At 41.5% G+C, this 20169-nt stretch overlaps 4 protein-coding genes across 4 annotated transcripts; 3 read left to right on the top strand and 1 right to left on the bottom strand.

Annotated features, from left to right (window-relative positions):
• The first annotated feature begins 987 nt into the window (after positions 1-987).
• Positions 988-2518, top strand: LOC138899030 (uncharacterized). Its single transcript, XM_070185142.1, has 2 exons — positions 988-1199; positions 1492-2518. The coding sequence occupies exons 1-2, from the start codon at positions 988-990 to the stop codon at positions 2516-2518; spliced, it is 1239 nt and encodes a 412-aa protein (XP_070041243.1).
• A 2626-nt stretch (positions 2519-5144) lies between these two features.
• On the bottom strand, positions 5145-8300 carry LOC138899029 (uncharacterized). The gene is made up of 4 exons (XM_070185141.1): positions 8109-8300; positions 7824-7886; positions 6567-6932; positions 5145-6464 (listed from the first exon to the last, which is right to left on the bottom strand). Exons 1-4 carry the CDS (start codon positions 8298-8300, stop codon positions 5145-5147), a joined length of 1941 nt encoding a protein of 646 aa, XP_070041242.1.
• A 5482-nt stretch (positions 8301-13782) lies between these two features.
• On the top strand, positions 13783-14264 carry LOC138899028 (uncharacterized). Its single transcript, XM_070185140.1, has 2 exons — positions 13783-13969; positions 14014-14264. Exons 1-2 carry the CDS (start codon positions 13783-13785, stop codon positions 14262-14264), a joined length of 438 nt encoding a protein of 145 aa, XP_070041241.1.
• A 4190-nt stretch (positions 14265-18454) lies between these two features.
• LOC138899027 (secreted RxLR effector protein 161-like) lies at positions 18455-18904 on the top strand. The gene is made up of 2 exons (XM_070185139.1): positions 18455-18543; positions 18607-18904. The coding sequence occupies exons 1-2, from the start codon at positions 18455-18457 to the stop codon at positions 18902-18904; spliced, it is 387 nt and encodes a 128-aa protein (XP_070041240.1).
• Positions 18905-20169: the final 1265 nt, after the last annotated feature.

The raw sequence follows: 20169 nt of genomic DNA, 5'->3' as shown, positions 1-20169 counted from the left end.
ATTAACGGCATTAAGTTCGCTGCCATCCACAAACTCAAAAGATCGATCACCCACGAAAAATATGACGGGCTCAAAGAAAGTATCATCTTCGACGAGTCAGATACCGACAACTTGACTTTCCCTCACAACGATCCTCTAATCATCACACTAACCGGTTTTAACAATGCAGTTGAACAAACCCTGGAGGAAATTACACTCCCCGTCCTTGCCGGTGGCATAACTCTGGAGACAATGTTCCACATCATGGACCAGGCCACCGCATACAATGCCATAGTAGGACGACCATGGATACATCCTATGGGAGTCCTCCCCTCCAGCTTATTCCATGTGATCAAGTTCCCAACACCTTGGGGAATATTTAGCATATGAGGGGAACAACGCACGTCCCGGGAGTGCTATCGCATCGCCATGGATAGCACGACAATTCAACAAAAGAAAGATAAGGAAAACTAAGCATAGAAATTAGCAGGGTTGAGGTCACCACAATAAGGAGCTAGGGATGTCATTATGGACCCCGAAACGGTCGAAGCCGCATAATCAACTATAAAGGACCCCGACTCCGTTCAATTAGACCACTGTGACTCTCGCAAAAAGTCCTACATCGGCTGCAAACTCCGAGAACCAGGTAGATTAAGTCAGTTCTTAATAACTAACGCAGATTTGTTTGCTTTCAAATACGCAGATAAGCCATGCATCCCCAAAGAGATCGCCACACATAAATTTAATGTCGAACCCTTCCATCTCCTGGTAAGGAAGGTCAAACAAAAGTTCAACCCCACCATCAATGATACCGTCCACAAGGAGGTAGAGAAGCTATTAGCAAATGGATCCATCGGGGAGTCAAAGTATCCCAAATGGATAGCCAACGCGGTGATGGTCGAGAAAAAGAATGAGAAATGGAAGATGTGTGTGGACTTCACAGACCTAAACAAAGGATGCTAGAAAGATTCATTCTCGTTGCCACATATCGATCAACTCATCCACGCAATGGCCAGGCACGAGCTGCTAAGTTTCCAAGATGCATACTCGGGCTATAATCAGATACTCATGGAAGAAGAGGACCAAGAGAAAACCACGTTCATCACCCACATGGGAATGTATTGTTATAGGGTCATGACGTTTATGTTGAAGAACGTAGGGGCACCTATCAGAGGTTGGTCACAAAAATGTGCAAAGATCAACTCGGCAAGACCATGGAGGTATATCTCGACAACATGCTGGTTAAATCCGTAAAGGCAGAAGACCACATCGACTACTTGAAGGAAGCCTTTTACATATTGAGACAATAAAGAAATGTATATTTGGCATAGCCTAGGGAAAACCTTTGGGTTTCTTAGTATCACAGCTAGGAATTAAGGTCAACCCAGATCAAATCAAGGCTATCAACGGGATACCTGAGCAGTTGACTACTAAGAAGTAAGTTCAATGATTGACTGGTCGAATCGCCGCCCTATTGAGATTTATCTCGCAGTCGTTCAACAAATGTCATAGATTTTTTGGCGTACTCAAAAAGGATAACGGCCTTGAGTGGAAATCTGGATGCGTACAAGCATTACAAGAACTAAAGGAGTATCTGTCATCGCCGCCTCTACTCTCGAAGCTTGAACTCGGGGAACACCTCCTTGTCTACCTCGTCGTCTCCGAAGTAGCAGTAAGTGCGGTTGTGGTTCGAGAAAGCAAAGGTACACAATCTCCTATTTATTACATAAGTAAAATACTTGTCGATGCCGAGACCAAGTACCCACACCTTGAGAAATTGGCCCTGGCATTGGTCGTAGCTTCACGAAAGCTTGGACCCTATTTCAAGTTCCACCCTATCTCAGTCGTCACTACTTTTCCTTTAAGAAGTATTTTACATAAACCTGAGCTATCGGGGAGGCTGGCCAAATGGGACATCGAGCTAAGTGAGCACAACATCACATACCAGTATCGAACAACAATAAAGTCACAAGTGCTCGCCGATTTCTTCCTAGACTTTAGCGCAAAAGTAATGTCCGAGGCTGAGAAAGAAGCCGCTCAGGTTTCTCTTCAAATAGAAAACCTCTGGGTCCTGTACACCGATGACACATCCAATGCTTCCGGATCCAGACTAGGACTCGTACTCGAGGTCCCTACTGGTGAAGTAATTCCCCAGTCCATAAGATACCCGAATATGACTAACAACGAGGCTGAGTATGAGGCTGTAATCACAGGGTTAAGGCTAGCACTCAAATATGGGGCAAAGCAGCTGAAACTCTGCTGTGATTTTCAGCCCGTGGTCAACCATGTTACAGGGACTTATCAAATCAAAGAACAAAGGTTGCAAAAATATCAATCCGAGATTTGTACGTTGCTGCTTAATTTCAACGAATGCCAGCTCGACCAGATTTCGCGAGCTCAGAACATCGAAGCAGATGGCCTTGCCAAACTGGCTGCCACCACCAGAAGCATTACAATCAGGGATAAAAGCATAGTCCATCTCCTCAACTCGTCAGTAGACCAAATTGAGGTAAAATTTGTAAGTTTGATCTGGGACTAGCGCAATTGTATTATTACCTACTTGCAGGATGGCACCCTCCCAAATGACAAATAGGAAACTAACAAACTAAGAATGCAAGCGGCCAGATACAACCTTCTTTATAACGACTCATACAAAAGAACATATGATAGCCCTTTGGCGAAGTGTTTAGGTCCGAATGAAATCCATCACATCCTCGAGGAAGTACATGAAGGCCACTATGCTCATTCTAGTAATCGAGCACTCGTCAGGTGTCTCATACGGGGCAGGTACTACTGGCCCACCATGAAGAAAGATGCCTAAGAATATGTGAAGAAATGCGAGCAATGTCAGAAATATGCCACAATAATTCAGCAAGCGGGCGAACACCTTTATTTGGTCACCTCTCTATGTCTATTCATCAAATAGAGAATGGATATCGTAGGTTCACTCCCGCCAGGGTGAGGTAATGTACAATTTCTTTTAGTTTTAACTGACTATTTCTCTAAATGGATTGAAGTAGGAGCGTTCACCCAAGTGCGCGAACAAGAGGTAATCACCTTCATATAGAAAAACATCATCTGCCAATTCGACCTACGTATTCAAGGAAATAAGCTGCGACAATGGGCCCAGTTCACGAGAAAAAAACCAGCAAATTTTGCGAGAAATAGCACACTAAGAGGATACTTTCAACTCCTTATCACCCAGTGGGCAATGGGCATGCAGAATCATCCAATAAGTCCATATTAAACATCATGAAGAAAAAACTTGACGAAGCCAAGAGACTGTGGCCAGAAATACTCCCAGAAGTATTATGGGCGCACAGGACCACACTGAAGACGAGCACAAGAGAGACGCCCTATTCACTGGTCTACAGAACAGAATCAGTTATATCGGTCAAGGTCGGAGAACCCAGCCTGAGGTGCTCCCATGAATGCATCACCAACAACGACGAGAGTAGAGGACAAGAGCTCGATGAGGTACATGAATGAAGAGATATGGCATACATAAAGATGGTCACCCAAAAACAACGAGCGGAACATTACTACAACAAAAAAGTAAAGGTCCGACCGCTCAAGATCGGGGATTACATACTCAAAGCCAAAACCCAAGCAAACAGATATGCACGAGAAGGCAAATTGGGAACCAATCGGGACGGACCATACAAAATTGTAGGCAAAGCGAACGAAGGTTCATTCCAACTAGAGAAAATAGAAAGAAAATAATTACTAAACAATTGGAATACCAGCCACCTCAAGTACTTCAACTTCTAGAAAAAAAGAAGTGCCCCCAAGTCGTACTCTTTTTTCCCTCACTTGAGTTTTGTCCCATTAGGATTTTCTCAAGGAGGTTTTTAAGGAGGCGACAAGTGGGCCACTTCGAGTTGGAGGGTACGAGAACATACTGATTTTTTTATTGCCTGACTCGTCAAGATTTTCCAAGTCTACCAATGAAAGGGACTAGATATAATGGGACTGGAACACCATCCAATACCCAAAATTGTAACTTTCTCCAAAAATTTCCCAAGGGCAAAAATAATGTAATCTAAGCAACGATGTCAAAGTAATAGAAATTCACGTTTATCGAAATTGCTCTAACAAAAGTTTAAGTTTGACCAAGCTCGAACAACACCTACCGGCCCTCAGCTACAATATACCAACAACAACAACAATCCAGTAGAATCCCACTAGTGGGGTCTGGGGAGGGCAGAGTGTACGCAGACCTTACCCCTACCCCAGAGGGATAGAGAGGCTATTTCCGGGAGACCCTCTTTTTAGAGACAATAGATTCTTAAAAACAATAGAAACCAGAAAAATAGTATCAGCATCGTAAAAGATAACAAATAAATGAAAAGGCCAAAATTTGAAAGACATCAAAAATGTGAAACACAAAAAAAAACTCTACCAGTCCTAGACAACATACTATTAGACTAGCCGGCACAACAAGGAGAAACGCTCGACTACCCCCTAACCTACAACCCAGACGCTAGCCTCCATTTCATCCACCCCACCCAGATACGGTGCGTGACATCCCCGCCGATCTCCCCATATCTCTGGATAACAGAACCTAGGTACTTGAAACTCTCTCTCTTAGGGATGACTTGTGAGTCAAGCCTCACTTCCACGTCCACTTCCCCCGACACTTCACTGAACTTACACTCCAAATATTCTGTCTTGGTCCTACTCGACTTGAAATCTTTAGACTCCAGGGCTGGCCTCCATACCTCTAGTCTCTCATTAACGCCGCCTCACGTCTCATCAATCATAACTATATCATCAGTGAACAACATACACCATGGCACCTCCCTTTGAATATGGTGTGTCAGTGCATCTATCGCCAGGGAAAATAAGAACATGTTGAGCGCAGAAAAGGCTCTGAGTCACCTCCCATAGTCCGAAACCGAGTCTTAGCACCATCGTACATATTTTTATCGCCATAATATAAGCTATCAGCACACCTTTCACCTCCAGGCATCTCCAAAGAATGTCCCTAGGGACCTTGTCATACACCTTATCTAGGTCAATAAACACCTTGTGCAAATCCCTCTTCCTATTTCTGTACTGTTCCACTAACCTCCTAAAATGGTGAATAACTTCCATAGTAGAACGACCGAGCATGAATCCAAACTGGTTCTCTGATATAAACACCGCCCTCCTTACCCTCAATTTCACCACCTCTCCCATACTTTCATGGTATGACTCAGTAACTTGATACCCCTATAATTGTTACAATTCTGGATATCGCCTTTGTTCTTGTAAATCAGAATCATCGTACTCCACCTCCACTCATCTGGAATCCTCTTCATCCTCAAAATAACATTAAATAGCCCAGTCAGCCACTCCAAGCCTGCTCTACCCACACACCTCCAAAATTCTAGTGGGATCTCATATGGTCTGGTAGCTTTGCCCTGACTAATCTTACGCATCGCTCCCAACATCTCCTCAACCTTAATACACCGACAGTACCTAAAGTCTTGGTGACTATTGGAGTGACCCAATTCCCCTAACAAGATGTTTCTGTCCCCCTCTTCATTCAACAGTTTATGAAAGTACGACTGCCATCTTTGCTTAATCTGGGCCTCTTCCATCAATAAAAAACCTTCATCGTCTTTGATGCACCTAACTTGATCCAGATCATGAGCCTTCTTCTCTCTCGCTCTGGCCAGTCGAAATAACTTCTTGTCCCCACCTTTGGCCCCCAATTCCTCATACAGCCGCCCAAACGCACCAGTCTTAGCCTCTATGACCGCTAATTTTGCCTCCCTCATAGCTTCCTTATATCTTTCTCTGTTCGTTCTCCTCTGCTCCTCGTTGATGCTCTCCACTAACTTAAGGTATGCTGCTTTCTTTTCTTCCACTTTACCCTGGACCACGTCATTCCACCACCAGTCTCCTCGGTGCCCGCCAGAGTAGCCCTTCGAGACCCCTAACACCTCTCTCGCCGCATCCCTTATACAATCCGTCATCGCCGTCCACATAATGCTAACATCCCTACCACCTTTCCAGGATCCCATATCTGTTAACCGCCTCTCCAACTCCTGTGCATTGTCCTTAGTCAATACTCCCCACCTGATCCTCAGTTGACCCTGTACAAACCTCTTATTTTTCTTTACCATGATACCGACGTCCATCACTAGGAGCGTATGTTGTGTCACGAGGTTTTCACTCAGGATCACCTTACAATCCTCGCACAACCCCTTATTGCACCTCCTGAGGAGGAGATAATCAATCTGAGTCTTAGCCACTATACTCCGAAAAATAATCAAATGCTCCTCCCTCTTAGGAAAAATAGAGTTTACAATCACCAACTCAAAAGCTCTAGCAAAATCCAACACTGAAGTTCCTTCTCCGTTCCTATCCCCAAAGCCGAAACCACCGTGCACCTCACCATAGCCACCAACAGACAACCCAATATGACCATTGAAATCCTCTCCTATAAATAACTTCTCTGTAGGTAGAGTACCCCATACCACCTCATCCAACACCTCCTAGAAGTGACTTTTAACCTCCTCGTCCAAACCCGCTTGCGGTGCGTAAGTGCTAATGACATTTAGAGTTATCAATATGTCTTTCACCCGCTTAACCTATACCATTGACTCTCTGATCTCTCTATCCACCAAAATTCCCACTCCGTTCTTTCCCTTCAAGCCTTTGGAGCACCACAACTTATACCCATCCGCATTCCTCACCTTCGATACTACCCTCATAGTATCCTGAACACAAGCTATATTGACCTTCCTCTTCTGGAGAATCTTTACCAGCTCTATAGACTTACCCGTCAACGTCCCTATATTCCATGATCTAATTCTCAACCTATAAGAACCCTTGCTCCCATTTCCCTCCTTGGACCCCGTCCCCCCTTCCCCTTGCCCTACCCCCTGCTCTACCACCCGCTCTCCCCGAGGACATGGCCCTACTCTTCCATTACAAACCACAATCGCTATACCTACGAAAGTCTAGAAGGAAAAAATGCCAACACAGATCAAGAAAAGGTCCAAACTCGAAGGAAACAAATAATAACTACAGGCCCACTACTAGAATGCCTAGAGTAAGTATGAACTGCTACGACGACAAATTAACTACAACAGGAGAAAGAGAAACAGGGGGCGGGAGGAACCAATTCTCGCGAATATAACCTGGACTTTCGACATAGTGTACTCCGTTAGCTGAGAAACCCGATGTACTGCCCTTGTTCCTGCCAGCTGACCTACTCTGCTGCTTTTGCGAGTGCGCTTACCGCCCATCACCAAACGGCCACAAAATTCTACTTGCAAACATAAAACATGCCACGGGACCAAGAAAAATAAAGGTTATGTTCGACCAAGCTCGAACAACACCTACCGGCCCTCGGCCACAACTTCACGAAAGGTTAAGTTCGACCAAGCTCAAACAACACCTACCGGCCCTCGGCCACAACTTCACGAAAGGTTAAGTTTGACCAAGCTCTAACAACACCTTACGGCCCTCGGCCACAACGTAACGAAAGGTTAAGTTTGTCCAAGCTCGAACAACACCTACCGGCCCTCGGCCATAACTTAATGAAAGGTTAAGTTCGACCAAGCTCGAACAATACCTATTGGCCCTCGGCAACAAACTAATGAAAGGCTAAGTTCGACCAAGCTCGAACAACACCCACCGGCCCTCGGCCACAACTCAACAAAAGGTTAAGTTCGACCAAGCTCGAACAACACCTACCGGCCCTCGGCCACAACTTAACAAAAGGTTAAGTTCGACCAAGATTGAACAACAACTACTGGCCCTCGGCCACAGCTTCACGTAAGGTTAAGTTCAACCAAGCTCGAACAATAATTACCGGCCCTCGACCACATCTCAACTAAGAGACATACTAGACCTATATAAACAAAAGGACGATATGGACCACGGATGTTCAACCCAAAGGCAATGGCCACCTAGAGAACGACAACAATAAAAGGATAAGGAAGAAAAACATGCAAACAAAAGCAAAACATACAAGTACAGAAACAAATCACAACAAATGAAAAAGGTACAAGTAAAACAAATATCAACTTTGATATTCCTAAATAAAGAGTTATTTTACAAAAGCTCTTGATGACGCCATCAAAAACACATAAAAAATTTAAAACAAAACTACTTGACATCGTCATCATGACCTTCAACACCCTCTCCAGCTCGGTCTTCAACGACGTCACCACTCTGACCATCGACATCATCACTGTCTCATCCCCTAACATCCTCTCCATCCTCACCGTGAGGTTAAACGAAATCATACCAGGCATCATCCTTGGGCTAATATATGCCCTCTTCCTCATCCTCCTCGCCAGGACGAGGCATTGCAGGGTCATAGCCACAAGCAAGCCGAGCCTCGCAAACCTTAACCCGAGCACCCTTAAGATCCATCTCGAAAATGGAGCCCGTTGCATGCAAGTCACAAGTCAGGCCTTGGCATGGATCCAATATTCGTACAACTCCCAAGGGATGTAGGGGAAATTAGAAGCATTAGATGAAGAAGGTCACGCATGCAGTTGGGATTTCTCAGCCTCTAGAGCGACAGGTCGATCATAAAGCTCAGAGGTTTGCTTGTCTAGCTCCCTGATATTCTCCTCAAGCCGGTCCTCTTTAGCCTTTGCCATTGACATGTCATTCTCCCGCTCAGAATGAAGGAGTTTATTCGCTAGTTCGAGGATCTCCACCTTCCTCCGATCATCCAACTGAGAAGACTCCGCTTACTCGAGCTCCTCCTGCTTCTTGGCAATCTCACCTAGAGAGGCTCCATCTGAAATTGACACTCATCTAACTGGCCTTGAAGCTGGACCACTTGAGCTTGAAGGTCACTACATTAGGCCTTCACGCCCTTACTGAGCTCCAGCTCCTCTTCTTTGGCCCTCAACATTCCCTCAAGAATACTGAATGTTTCCACGGCTGCCATCAGCTCCTCGTCTTTCTTCTTGAAATATTATATCAAGGCCAAAAAGTTCCCTCCCTCAAGAAGCCGATCTAGAAGCTCTCGAGACTTCCCACGACACGCTATATATTTTCCTCTAAACGTCACATAAGTTACTTTAGGTCTATTCTCCCTCCGAGCACTCTCAATCCCTAGAATAATCGTCTGCAAAATAGAGAAAAGACGTTAGAACTTGAAAAGAAGCTAAGGCATAAGGAAAAAGATGGATAACAGTCATACTTACCCTGAGAGCAAGAACGGCGATGTTCTTCGATAAAGTACCGTCGGTTATATTCTTGAGGGTCTCACCATCGGCTTCAAAATAAAGAGGACCGAGAGTGGGGACTACCTCCTTGGTATTTACAAGAAAATCATGATCCATTGGGATATCGATGGTCCTAGAGCCCCCCTCCATCCTCACCTCAAGTTGGGTGAGCCCCTCGTTAATCATTCTTAGCTCGTCTAGGTCCATGTTGGAATCAGATCCGACGTCCTCTTCGGTGACGACTTTCCCTCTATCACCGACTGACAAAGAGACATCCACTATAGCCCTGGAAGACAAAGTCTCCTCTTGCCTCAAAAGTGCGGGGCCACCGTTAAGTGCCCCCATCACGGCCGTCTCCCCCTCGAGACGTACCAACACATCCACGACCACCTCTTCCAGTAGCGGAGCCTCGATGCTTGCCCCAGCATCTTCTCTTATATAAATCATCGCCGTCTCTCTAAGGATCATTTATTCCTCCATCGAGTCAACGGTCACCAGGATTTCCCAGCATCCACGGCTCTTATCTTGCGAGGTCTTAGATCCTCATCACTAGGGGAGATTTCATCATCCTCATCAATCAACGGAAATAGCTGAGGGGGAGAGGCAGCAATTGGGACGGGTGTAGATTCTTGGGTCGCGGTAGCCAGGACAAGGGCGGGTAGCAACCCTTCTCCTAAACGAGGGCACATGTGCCCTACTGCTCCGCGAAGACCCCCTAACCGGACATGGAAAATGAAAAAACATGAAAGTTAACAAAGTCAACCAAACATACAAAAAGTGGCAATGATCATGACCAAAAAGGAAAGATACCTGTGGAAGGGAGAGTCGGTCTGAACTTCTTAAAGAATCCCATCCAATCACGAATCCTTTTGGTGTGAGGGAGAATTTGCTCGACCTAGTCGGTGATGCGTATGGCTAGAGGGGGAGGATTGTTGTTGGCTACAAGAAAGGAATAATTACATGGCTATCACAAAATAGGCGAAGAGATGCAAAAGGTAAAAATGAAAGGAACGTAGACACTTACGTGTGTGATTCCAAGCCTCGGGGAAGCCGTCGGCGTTGGTCACGATGTCCTCGATTCTGACATAGAGGAAATCGAGTCAGAATTGGCGGCTGCCCTTGTTATCCATTTTTACCACCAGGCACTTGCCTCCATGGTGGCGGAGGTTCAACATCTTTCCTCTATAAAAGCTAGGGGCGAACAAGTGCACAAAATGCCGCACTGTCACCCCGACACCGGCGACTTCGGCAAATTTGGTCAACATTTTGGTGACCTTATAGATGTAGGGAGCGAATTGAGTAGGTCAAATGCTATAGTGGCGAAAAAACTCTTCCACCAGTAGGAGAAGGGGGAACAAGTAATCGATAGCCAATGGGTAAACGTAAAAAGTACAGTACACGGGGCGGTGAACATGCACTTCGTCCCCCTCAGCGGGGATCGGTTCGATATGGCCTGGGAGGCCTAACCTGGCATTAAATTCAGCCAACTGATTGGGCGCCATTGTTGACAAGAATTTTCTAGGCACCGCATTCGGCGACCGTTGGAAATCGGACCTGGCTTCGGGGTTGCGGGGGATAATCTCCTCCACTGAGGGAAAAGATTCATCCTCTACGGTGGCAGCTACATTCTCCTCTTGATCAGGAATCACAACCACCAACTGAACGACGTGACTCCCTTCACCAACATCAAATGATACATTCGACATGTTTATGAGAAAGCAAAGAAGGATACTAGGAAGATACAAAAGAGAGCAACAATGCAGAGAAGCGAGGTTCAGAAAGGAGGTTTGCAGTCTCAAAAGTTTGGGAGAATAAAGTTTCTAATTCGGGTTTGGCCATCCCTATTTACAGAGATTTGAGGCACCAATTCCGAAACAATTTGTCATAATGAGCACCAAACACGAAACGACTCATCATAGTTGGAACTGGAATTGAAACGAAAGATCTAATCAAAAGTCACAAGCAAATCGACGCAATGCATCAGGAACAAGCATCATCATGACGCATGATATCACCCCCTCTCTTGGACCAGGTGGTTCCAACAAATCAACCGGGAAATTTAAGGGATTTGAAATACGCGACCCATAGAGAGTCACATTGCTTGGTCGCTACAACGACCACTGCCTATTTTATCTGTTCGGCAAGCTCGACCATGAACGACATTATACGCTCATTGAACTTGCCTGCAAAGACGACCTCAACAAGCGGGGGACTAACTGTATGGGCCAAAAATTATCTTAGTCAACCACGTCAGCACTAAGAGAGTTGTCAAGGGCTGCCACGTGTCGTCAATATGATTCCAACAAAAGACAGATTCAATATCGAAGTGATCTGACATGCGATTAAGCACTAGGTCGAGGATTCAACATAGATCAAGGTTGAGGACGATCACTCTCCTCAAATATAGTAATAATGACTAGTTTTAGGATAAGACTTTAAAGACAATATTCCAGTGAATATTCTCTGGATCTGTACTATTAGGATTTTGTGGCACATGTCCCCTTATAAATATAAATAGACATAGTTATAGGGGACATTTAACACTCATTTGTAAGACAACACATTGACATTCTCTGAATATTCAAAGACTCATCAATCATTCATTATTATGAGAAAGAATACCAAAGAATCTCACCCTTTTCGGGTGACTCACATGCTTTTATTTATTTAAATGCCATTCATTTTTATTTATTATTATTCAACGCTACCTCCTTCATTTTTGCATAATTGAATATAACAATGTTGTCACCATTTATTGCTACTTAGATAATACCCGTATTATCTTGCTACAAAATCGGTTAATATATCTTTTGGATATTAATATTGATTAAGATTAACTCTATTTTATTTGAAAATCTAATTGTTTAAACCTAAATCTAAATTTTGGGTCAAACAAATATCTTAACTTTTACCAATTTAATTTTTATTAATCAGAATTTGATAAACACAAAAGATATGAGAATAAATAGTATTACAATATGTGTCTGATAAGTAACATGGAATTTTAAGAGTAAAACTACAAGCTCAACAGAAGAAAAAAATAATAAAAACAAGAAATACCAATATTTTTAAAGGCTATTAACTGGGGTGAATAAGGCAAAAAAATATAGAAAATTATTTAGTCACGGTGGGATTCAAAACAATGATATAGAACCTCAGAAGAAGAGTTTAAAGAGAGATTACAAATCATAAGACAAAATTGAGCCCTCTCCCAAAAAAAGAAAGAATCTTCTCATATTGAAGGAAAATTAATAGAATTTTACATGCAGCTTGCAAGGTGAAGTTAAAAAGGAAAGAAAAAACATCTTTTTTTTGCCATGCCTCATCATCCATCATTCTTATACGTACTACAAATGAGAATGCACCAGCTTATAGTTTGAATAAATATTTTCGCATTCGGAAGAAACTTTGCAAAATTACACAAAATTTTAGATCCAAGAAAATCAAATCATATCACTCATTGGAGCTTTTTTGTGGATGTTGCCAAAGAATCTACCTGGAACATAGAAACCAAAAGTGGGTGAGAACCACCAAAGTTCATAAAAAAGGTTAAAAAGCTTAGCTCCCAGTTGAAGATGAAAGAAACAAAATGAAATGTGCTTCTAACTAATAATTAAGAAAATTTATAGCATACAATAGTATTAGTGTGTGTTGAGAATTAGGGTTTTGATGCTTAACAGAGTGTGTTCAATGAATGTGTGCTAAGAACTAGGTCTTCAAGGTAACTGCTGAAGTACTCTAAACACTAGGTCCTCAAGGTAGCTGTTGAAGGTTCTTACAAGGCAGTAACTTTCGCACAAAGTTACTATAGTTCGAGATTGCTGGAAAATGGATGTTAATGTGATAATGTGATAAGGTCCTTTGTCCAAGAAGATATGCTCGCATAAGTGATAGACAAGAGTCACAAGATTTGTGGAGTCCTTGGAGCTGTAGGAGTCATATCAAATGAGAAGTTGAATATGCATAGGACTCTCAAAAGATCTCGGAGTCCAGTGAAGTTAAATGCTTTCCTGATGGACTGAGAACACTATCCTTTTGCACGTCAACTGTGGAACTACATTTTCAATACTCAAGTTGATTACTAGTCTTAGTGTTCTTCTTGAATCTGTTAGTTAGTGTGTATTAGGAAATCGAGTTGTAACCAAGATGTCATTCATAATCTGTTAGTTGGAGCAAGTGTTTGAGTGTGCAAGTTAGAATAACTTGTAATTCATTCAAATAGTTGAAGTAGGAGAATTGTGTGGGTATTGATTTACAGGTCTTGTAATCAGTACATTTGGCTCATTTAGTTTAGTGAAGTTGAAGCTAAAATCCTACGTGGTAGGTCGTAGTTTTTACACCTTTGAGCGGAGTGATTTTCCATGTAAAAATTGATGTCTTTGTTTTTATTGTTTATTCTATTTACACTTAAGGAGTAAGGTAAAGAACCAAGTTCTTTAGTAATTTAGGAAGACACTCAAACTAATAATTGGTATCAGAGCATGTTTTCTCAAACGTGGTTAACACCTAGAGAGATCTTGAAAGTAAAATTAGTGCTCCACCTAGAATTAACGAAGGATAGTAAACTACTAGACCATCTCTATTCAACGGAAAATACTACAGTTGGTGGAAGAAAAGAATGGAGGATTTCCTAATGGCTGAGGACTATGAACTATCGACAATAGTGAATCGAGGACCACTGACTCCCACCAAACAAAATGGACAAAATGAGACGATTCCCAAAGACCCCTCTGAATTTGTGGCAGCAAATTTCAAGATGATGGAGAAGAATGCAAAGGCCAAGAAGATCCTCATCTGTGGAATTGGTCCTGATGAGTTCAATAGGATATCCTTCAAACTGCATATGAAGGAACTAATCAAGTGAAAAGATCAAGGATTGAGTTGCCTATGAGAAATTATGAGCTCTTCTCTATGAAGGAATCTGAACACATTCAGGAGATGATGACTAGGTTCACTATAAAAACAAATGAACTAAAGTCACTTGGAAATGTATTCACTTCTGAAGAATTGGTTAGCAAGGTTCTAAGGATTCTCCCAGCTTCATGGGAATCAAAAGTGACAACCATCCAGGAAGCAAAGAAGTTGGATAAGATTTCATGAGACTCATTGATTAGAAATTTAAAGACTAATGAGATGAGAAAGCTAGAACTACCGAAGGAGGAACCAAAGAGGGATAAGGCCTTGGTTCTTAAGGCATCTGAAGAATATATATCTAACAATGATGAACTGGACTTAGAAATGCTTCCTAAGTTCAAAATGTTCATGAAGAATTCCAAAAATGTATGTAAGAGAGAAAACAGTGGCAAACCTAAGCAGATTGACTAATTTTCATATGATGGGTGCTACAAGTGCAACAAACTAGACCACATGGTCATAGACTGCCCAATGTGGGAAATTGAATGAAAGAAAAATAACCGAAAAAGATAAAAGGGAAAACTAAAAGAGAGGGGCCTAAACAAAGGCAAAATCCTAGGCAAAGGATTCACTGAAGCCATGAAACAAGCCTTTCTAGCAGCATATGAGGATATTGGAAGTGATAAAGAGGAAGAGAAGGAGGACGAGTCTACAAGTCTTTATGCTATGATAGATGAACACAAGGTAGTCGAGACTGAACCCCCTGTATAGCTAGGAATGCACATTGGAAGACCTCCTCTGTTTGATAGACACCACTATGGTGAATGGAAAATGCGTATGGAAGTGTTCCTTTAGGCCACTGATTTTGATCTATGGATAATCATTATTCATGGACCAATTACCCTTACCAAATTGGATAGTGATCGAAACAAGAGTGTCAAGAGAGGATGATTATGATGTTGAGGATCGTCAGATGATCCAGAAAAATGCTAAGGCCAATGATCTGCTCTAGAAGTTTACCAAGAAGTGTCCTCTACAAGGTGTCCTCTTGCATCTCTACTCATGATATATGGAGGACGTTGGAGGCTGATTTTGAAAATAAAAACATTAAAGTTGCCCTAATGGTGTTTGAAGAAATCCAAATAAAAGAGGAAGTTATAGGGATGATGGCCATGAGCGATTCGGAGGCTGATGAAACAAACCAGGTAAGTATTTCTAACTTAAAAGAAAATATCCATACTATGTCTAAAGAGCAGCTAATGGCCATAATAGTGACCATGATGAGTGAGATGGAAAGGTTAAGTGCTGGAAATGATCAGTTAATAAGCAATCTTTCAAGTGTTAGGCTTGACCTTAAAAAACTTGAATCTGACAAAAGCTGGTCTTGAAGGACATGTCAAAGATCTTAAGAACCAGGTTCTTGAGGTCACATCTAAAAATGAGCAGCAATCTGCTGCACATAGCAAGGGAATAATGAGTGATCTGCAAGACAATCTTGAAAAAGAATTAAAAGAGCTCAAAATAGTCTTTATGATGCTGACTGCAGGAATAAAGTATTGCAAGAAAATCTTAAAAAGGCAAAGTATGAACTATCTAGGCTAAGCAAGTGGCATAGATCCTCAGATGCACTAAATTGGCTTAATGAAAATTGAAGCACTAATAAATCAGGAGTTGGTAATAGGAAACTTGTACCTAGGTTTGATTCCAAGTATGTAGGAGTTTCTAACAATTAGATGTTCACTCAATGTGGGAAGGTAGGATACTTAAAAGATATTTGCCCTGCATTAATTCTTGCTCAGTTCAAAAACAACTTTGGGCTACTTAAACATGTGGAGAAGAAAGAAGAACCAACCATCAATTACCTTATTCAAACTAAGTGGATTAAGGTCAATAATAAAAGGACTGTTAACACTCCCCCCCTCTGATCAAGAAGAGATTTGATTCATCATTTTTCCAACAAAAAAGGGCCCAAGCTTGTCTAGGTTCCCAAGGCTAACTTGTGATATTTGTTGCAGGCTAAAGTGAGAGGAAATAATCAAGATTGGCATCTGAACAATGGATGCTCAAGACATATGACTGGTGAAAAGAAAAACTTTTTCTCACTGACAACCTTCCAAGGAGGAGTGTGTCATTTGAAAATGAAAAAAAGGACAAATAACAGGTATTGGCAAGGTTGGTAAGTCACTCTCTCATACTATAGAAGATGTGTACTATGTAGTTGGAATTAAACATAATATTCTCAGCATTTCTCAAATGTGTGATAAAGGTAATGAGGTAATGTTTAATTCCAACATCTGCACTGTCACTAAGCTGGATATTGAAGAAATTGTTCTGATAGGTACGAGACATAACAATGTCTACAGGATATCCATTATGTCTCTTCCTCAGTGTGAGCATACATGTTTGAGTGTAGTGGAAGATGATCCATTATTATGGCATAGAAGACTGGGACATGCCAGTCTATCTTAACTCAACAAGTTGACAACAAAGGACCTGGTCCTTGGAATACCAAAGTTAAGTTTACCTCAGACAAAGTATGTGATGCTTGTGCCAGAGGCAAAAATGTAAGGCCATCCTTTAAATCTAAGAAGGTTGTTAGTTCTTCCAAACCCCTGAAACTTCTTCACATGGACCTATGTGGACCAATGAGAGTTAAGAGTAGGGGAGGAAACAAATATGTGTTTATGATTATTGATGATTACTCTAGGTACACATGGACCTTGTTTCTGACATATAAGGATGAAACTTTTGATATTTTTTGAGTGTTTGTCAGATTGATTCAACAGAAACTGAGGAGTGTGGTTTCAAGTATAATAACAGACCATGGAATTGAGTTTGAAAGTTCCAAATTTCTTGGTTTCTGTAGCACTCATGGAATTGATCATAAATTCTCTACACCCAGAACTCCACAACAAAATGGTGTTGAAAGAAAAAATAGATCTCTAGAAGATATGAGCAAGACTATGCTATTTCTAGTGGACTGCCTTAAGAGCTTTTGGGTTGAGGCTACTGCCGGTTACTTGTTAAGCAGATGTATGATCAGACCCATTCATGAGAAGACACCCTATGAGTTACTTAGAGGAAGAAATCCCAACATCACTAACCTAAGAGCTTTTAGATGCAAATGTTTTATGCATAACAATGGCAAAAACAACTTTAGGTCAGTTTGATGACAGGCGTGATGAGGGAGTTTTCCTAGGTTAAGCACCATATATTAAATCATACAAAGTTTTTAATAAAAGAACTATGTGTGTTAAAGAAAATGTTCATGATAATTTTGATGAATCTAACAACATGCTTGAGAAAGGTTTGTAGGATAAAGACTTTGATACAGGGCTCACTGATGAAGGAACCTCTGGAGAATCTGAACAACAACCTGAAGGGGAATCGGGAAATCATGAGGGAGATGAGAGTGATCAGGAAGAAGATGAAGAAGGGGAAACTACATTGACTGATAATCTAACAGGCGAAGCTACAACCACTGACTCTGGTCCTTTAGGTCACTACCTGCCTGAATCATCTCTGGGTATGCAAGTTAGGCCATGAAAACATCAAATATCACACCCCCTTAAGAACATTATCTCTGATCCAAATGCAGGAGTGGAAACCAGATCATCTCTGAGAAACCTGTGTGCACTAACTGCATTTCTCTCACAAATTGAGCCTAAAAGCATAAAGGAAGCCTTAAAGGATCCAGATTGGATAATAGCCATGCAAGAGGAGCTAAATAAATTTGAGAAAAGCAAGGTCTGGCATATGGTGCAAAGACCCAAAAACAAAACTATTATAGGTACCAGATGGGTGTTAAGAAACAATCTGGATGAACAAAGAAAAAATCACAAGGAACAAGACTAGACTGGTGGTTCAGGGTTACAATCAAGAAGAAGTCATTGACTATGATGAGACATTTGCTCATGTATCCAGAATTGAAGCTATATGAATGCTAATTACTTTTGCTGCACACATGGAATTCACTTTATATCAGATGGATGTGAAGAGTGCATTCCTGAATGGTTACCTGAAGAAGGAGATATTTGTAAACAACGTCCTGGTTTTGAAAGTGAAGAGTTCCCTGACCATGTTTTCAAGTTAGACAAGGAATTGTATGGACTTAAGCAGGCTCCACGATCCTGGTATAAGAGGCTTTCAAAATTCCTCTTAGCTAATAACTTTTTAAGAGGTAAGGTGGACAACACATTGTTTCTGAAAAGCAAAGGAAAAAATATTCTGATTATTCAGGTGTATATGGATAACATTATCTTGGGCCTACTACTAAAGCTATGTGCAAGGAATTTGCTGAAATGATGGGCAGTGAGTTTGAAATTAGCATGATGGGTGTATTAAATTTCTTTATTGGCATGCAGATTAAGCAGACACCTACTAGAACCATGATCCATTAGTAAAAATAGATCAAAGAACTTTTGAAAAAGTTCAACATGGACTCTTCAAAATTAATTGATAGTCCAATTGCCATTGCAATAAAGCTGGATCTAGACGAAGAAGGCAAGGGTGTGGAGAAAAAGCTGTACAGAGGAATGATTGGATAACTGATTTATCTTACTACAAGTAAGCCTGATATTGTGTTCAGTGTGGGTCTGTGCGCAAGATTTCAGGCAAATCCCAAGGAGTCGTACCTAAAGGCAGTCAAGAGAATACTGAGATATCTTAAAGTGACTCCTAATTTGTGTCTATGGTATCCAAAAGTATATATCTTTGATCTAGTTGGTTATGCTGATGTAGACTATGCATGGTTTCACGTTGACAGTAAAAGCATTTCAGGAACAACACATTTTCTTGGTTCTTACCCAGTGTCTTGGGGAACAAAGAAGCAAAACTCAGTGGCTTTATCTGCAACTGAAGCAGAATATGTAGTAGCAACATCTTAATGTGCTAAATTGTTATGGATAAGGCACAACTCAAGGACTATTATATTTTTGTTTATTGTGTTCCTATTTTTGTGACAATACCAATGTCATAAATATTGCCAAAAATCCTTGTCAGCGTAAGAGAACCAACCACATTGATATCAAACATAATTTTCTGAGAGATAATGTTGAAAAAGGGAATATCTCAATCATTTTTTGTAAAACTGAAGATCAAATTGCTGATATTTTCACTAAGGCACTGAGTAGTGATCACTTTGACAGAACACACTAGAACCGGGATTAATCAATATCTCCAACTAGGTTAAACCCAAATGACTGGCTATAAAAGAAGTCAGTAAGAGTAGATAGTTGAGTATAAAATGCTTGATTCAGTCTCGTGCCTGTCCTAAGCACACACGCTCGCCTAGAAAATCTAGCTGATGAATATTCTTATGATACTAACTTATTGTGCTAAAGCTTTAGTGTAGAAATAACTAAGGAGTTGCAGAGGAGTTGGTTCTAAGACTCAGGTACGTGCGATTTTGTTTTAAATCATTGGAACTTAATGACTGAAATTACTTCTACACTCAGACTCCCTAATCTTGTTATCATCATTCCTATTTGTTATCAAATTCGAGGATCAAGAGGAAATGCTAGAGTAATTAGAGTCCAATTAATTCTAAAACTCCAGCAGTCAAAAGTAACCGTTATTAGAGTTCCGTTAGAACTCAAATTCAGTAACCTTCTCTCTTCTAGTCTAATTAGGACTACCCTCTTTAAAAATCCTCTCGTGGTACATCTCTCAAACCTCACTGTTCCCTTCAAAACCTAAGCAAGAACCAAAGAAAATTCTTCGTTCTATCACCACCATGACTAAGTCCAGCCAAACTACCTCAAAAGCAAAATACTCATCTAAGACTAGGAGATAAAACCACAATTATGAAGTCCAAGCCTAAGAAGAGTGCAAAATTCTATCAGTGGTCTTGAACCCACACCTATTGCATCTGCACTCATATCCTCTAATGTACCTACACCATCATCTTCTGGTACTGTTGCACCTACGATTCATACCTCCACTGGACTTTTATCCCTAAAAACAACTACTCATGCACTTGTATCCATCTCATAAATAACCTCCAAACCCACTAAGGTCAAGGCTACCTCAAGGATATCAGTAAAAAGTGGCAAGGTAGCGATTCATGCTACTGTTAAGGGGGGATCGGAAGTTAAGGGAGCTACTGCTCTAGGGAATCTGTACCTGTCAAGGTTGATCAAGTAAAATCTTC

The sequence above is a fragment of the Nicotiana tomentosiformis genome, chromosome 9, assembly GCF_000390325.3.
Source record: "Nicotiana tomentosiformis chromosome 9, ASM39032v3, whole genome shotgun sequence".
Lineage (NCBI taxonomy): Eukaryota > Viridiplantae > Streptophyta > Magnoliopsida > Solanales > Solanaceae > Nicotiana > Nicotiana tomentosiformis.
The sequence above is the reverse complement of the archived record's forward strand: the minus strand, read 5'-3'. Positions and strand labels throughout refer to the sequence as shown.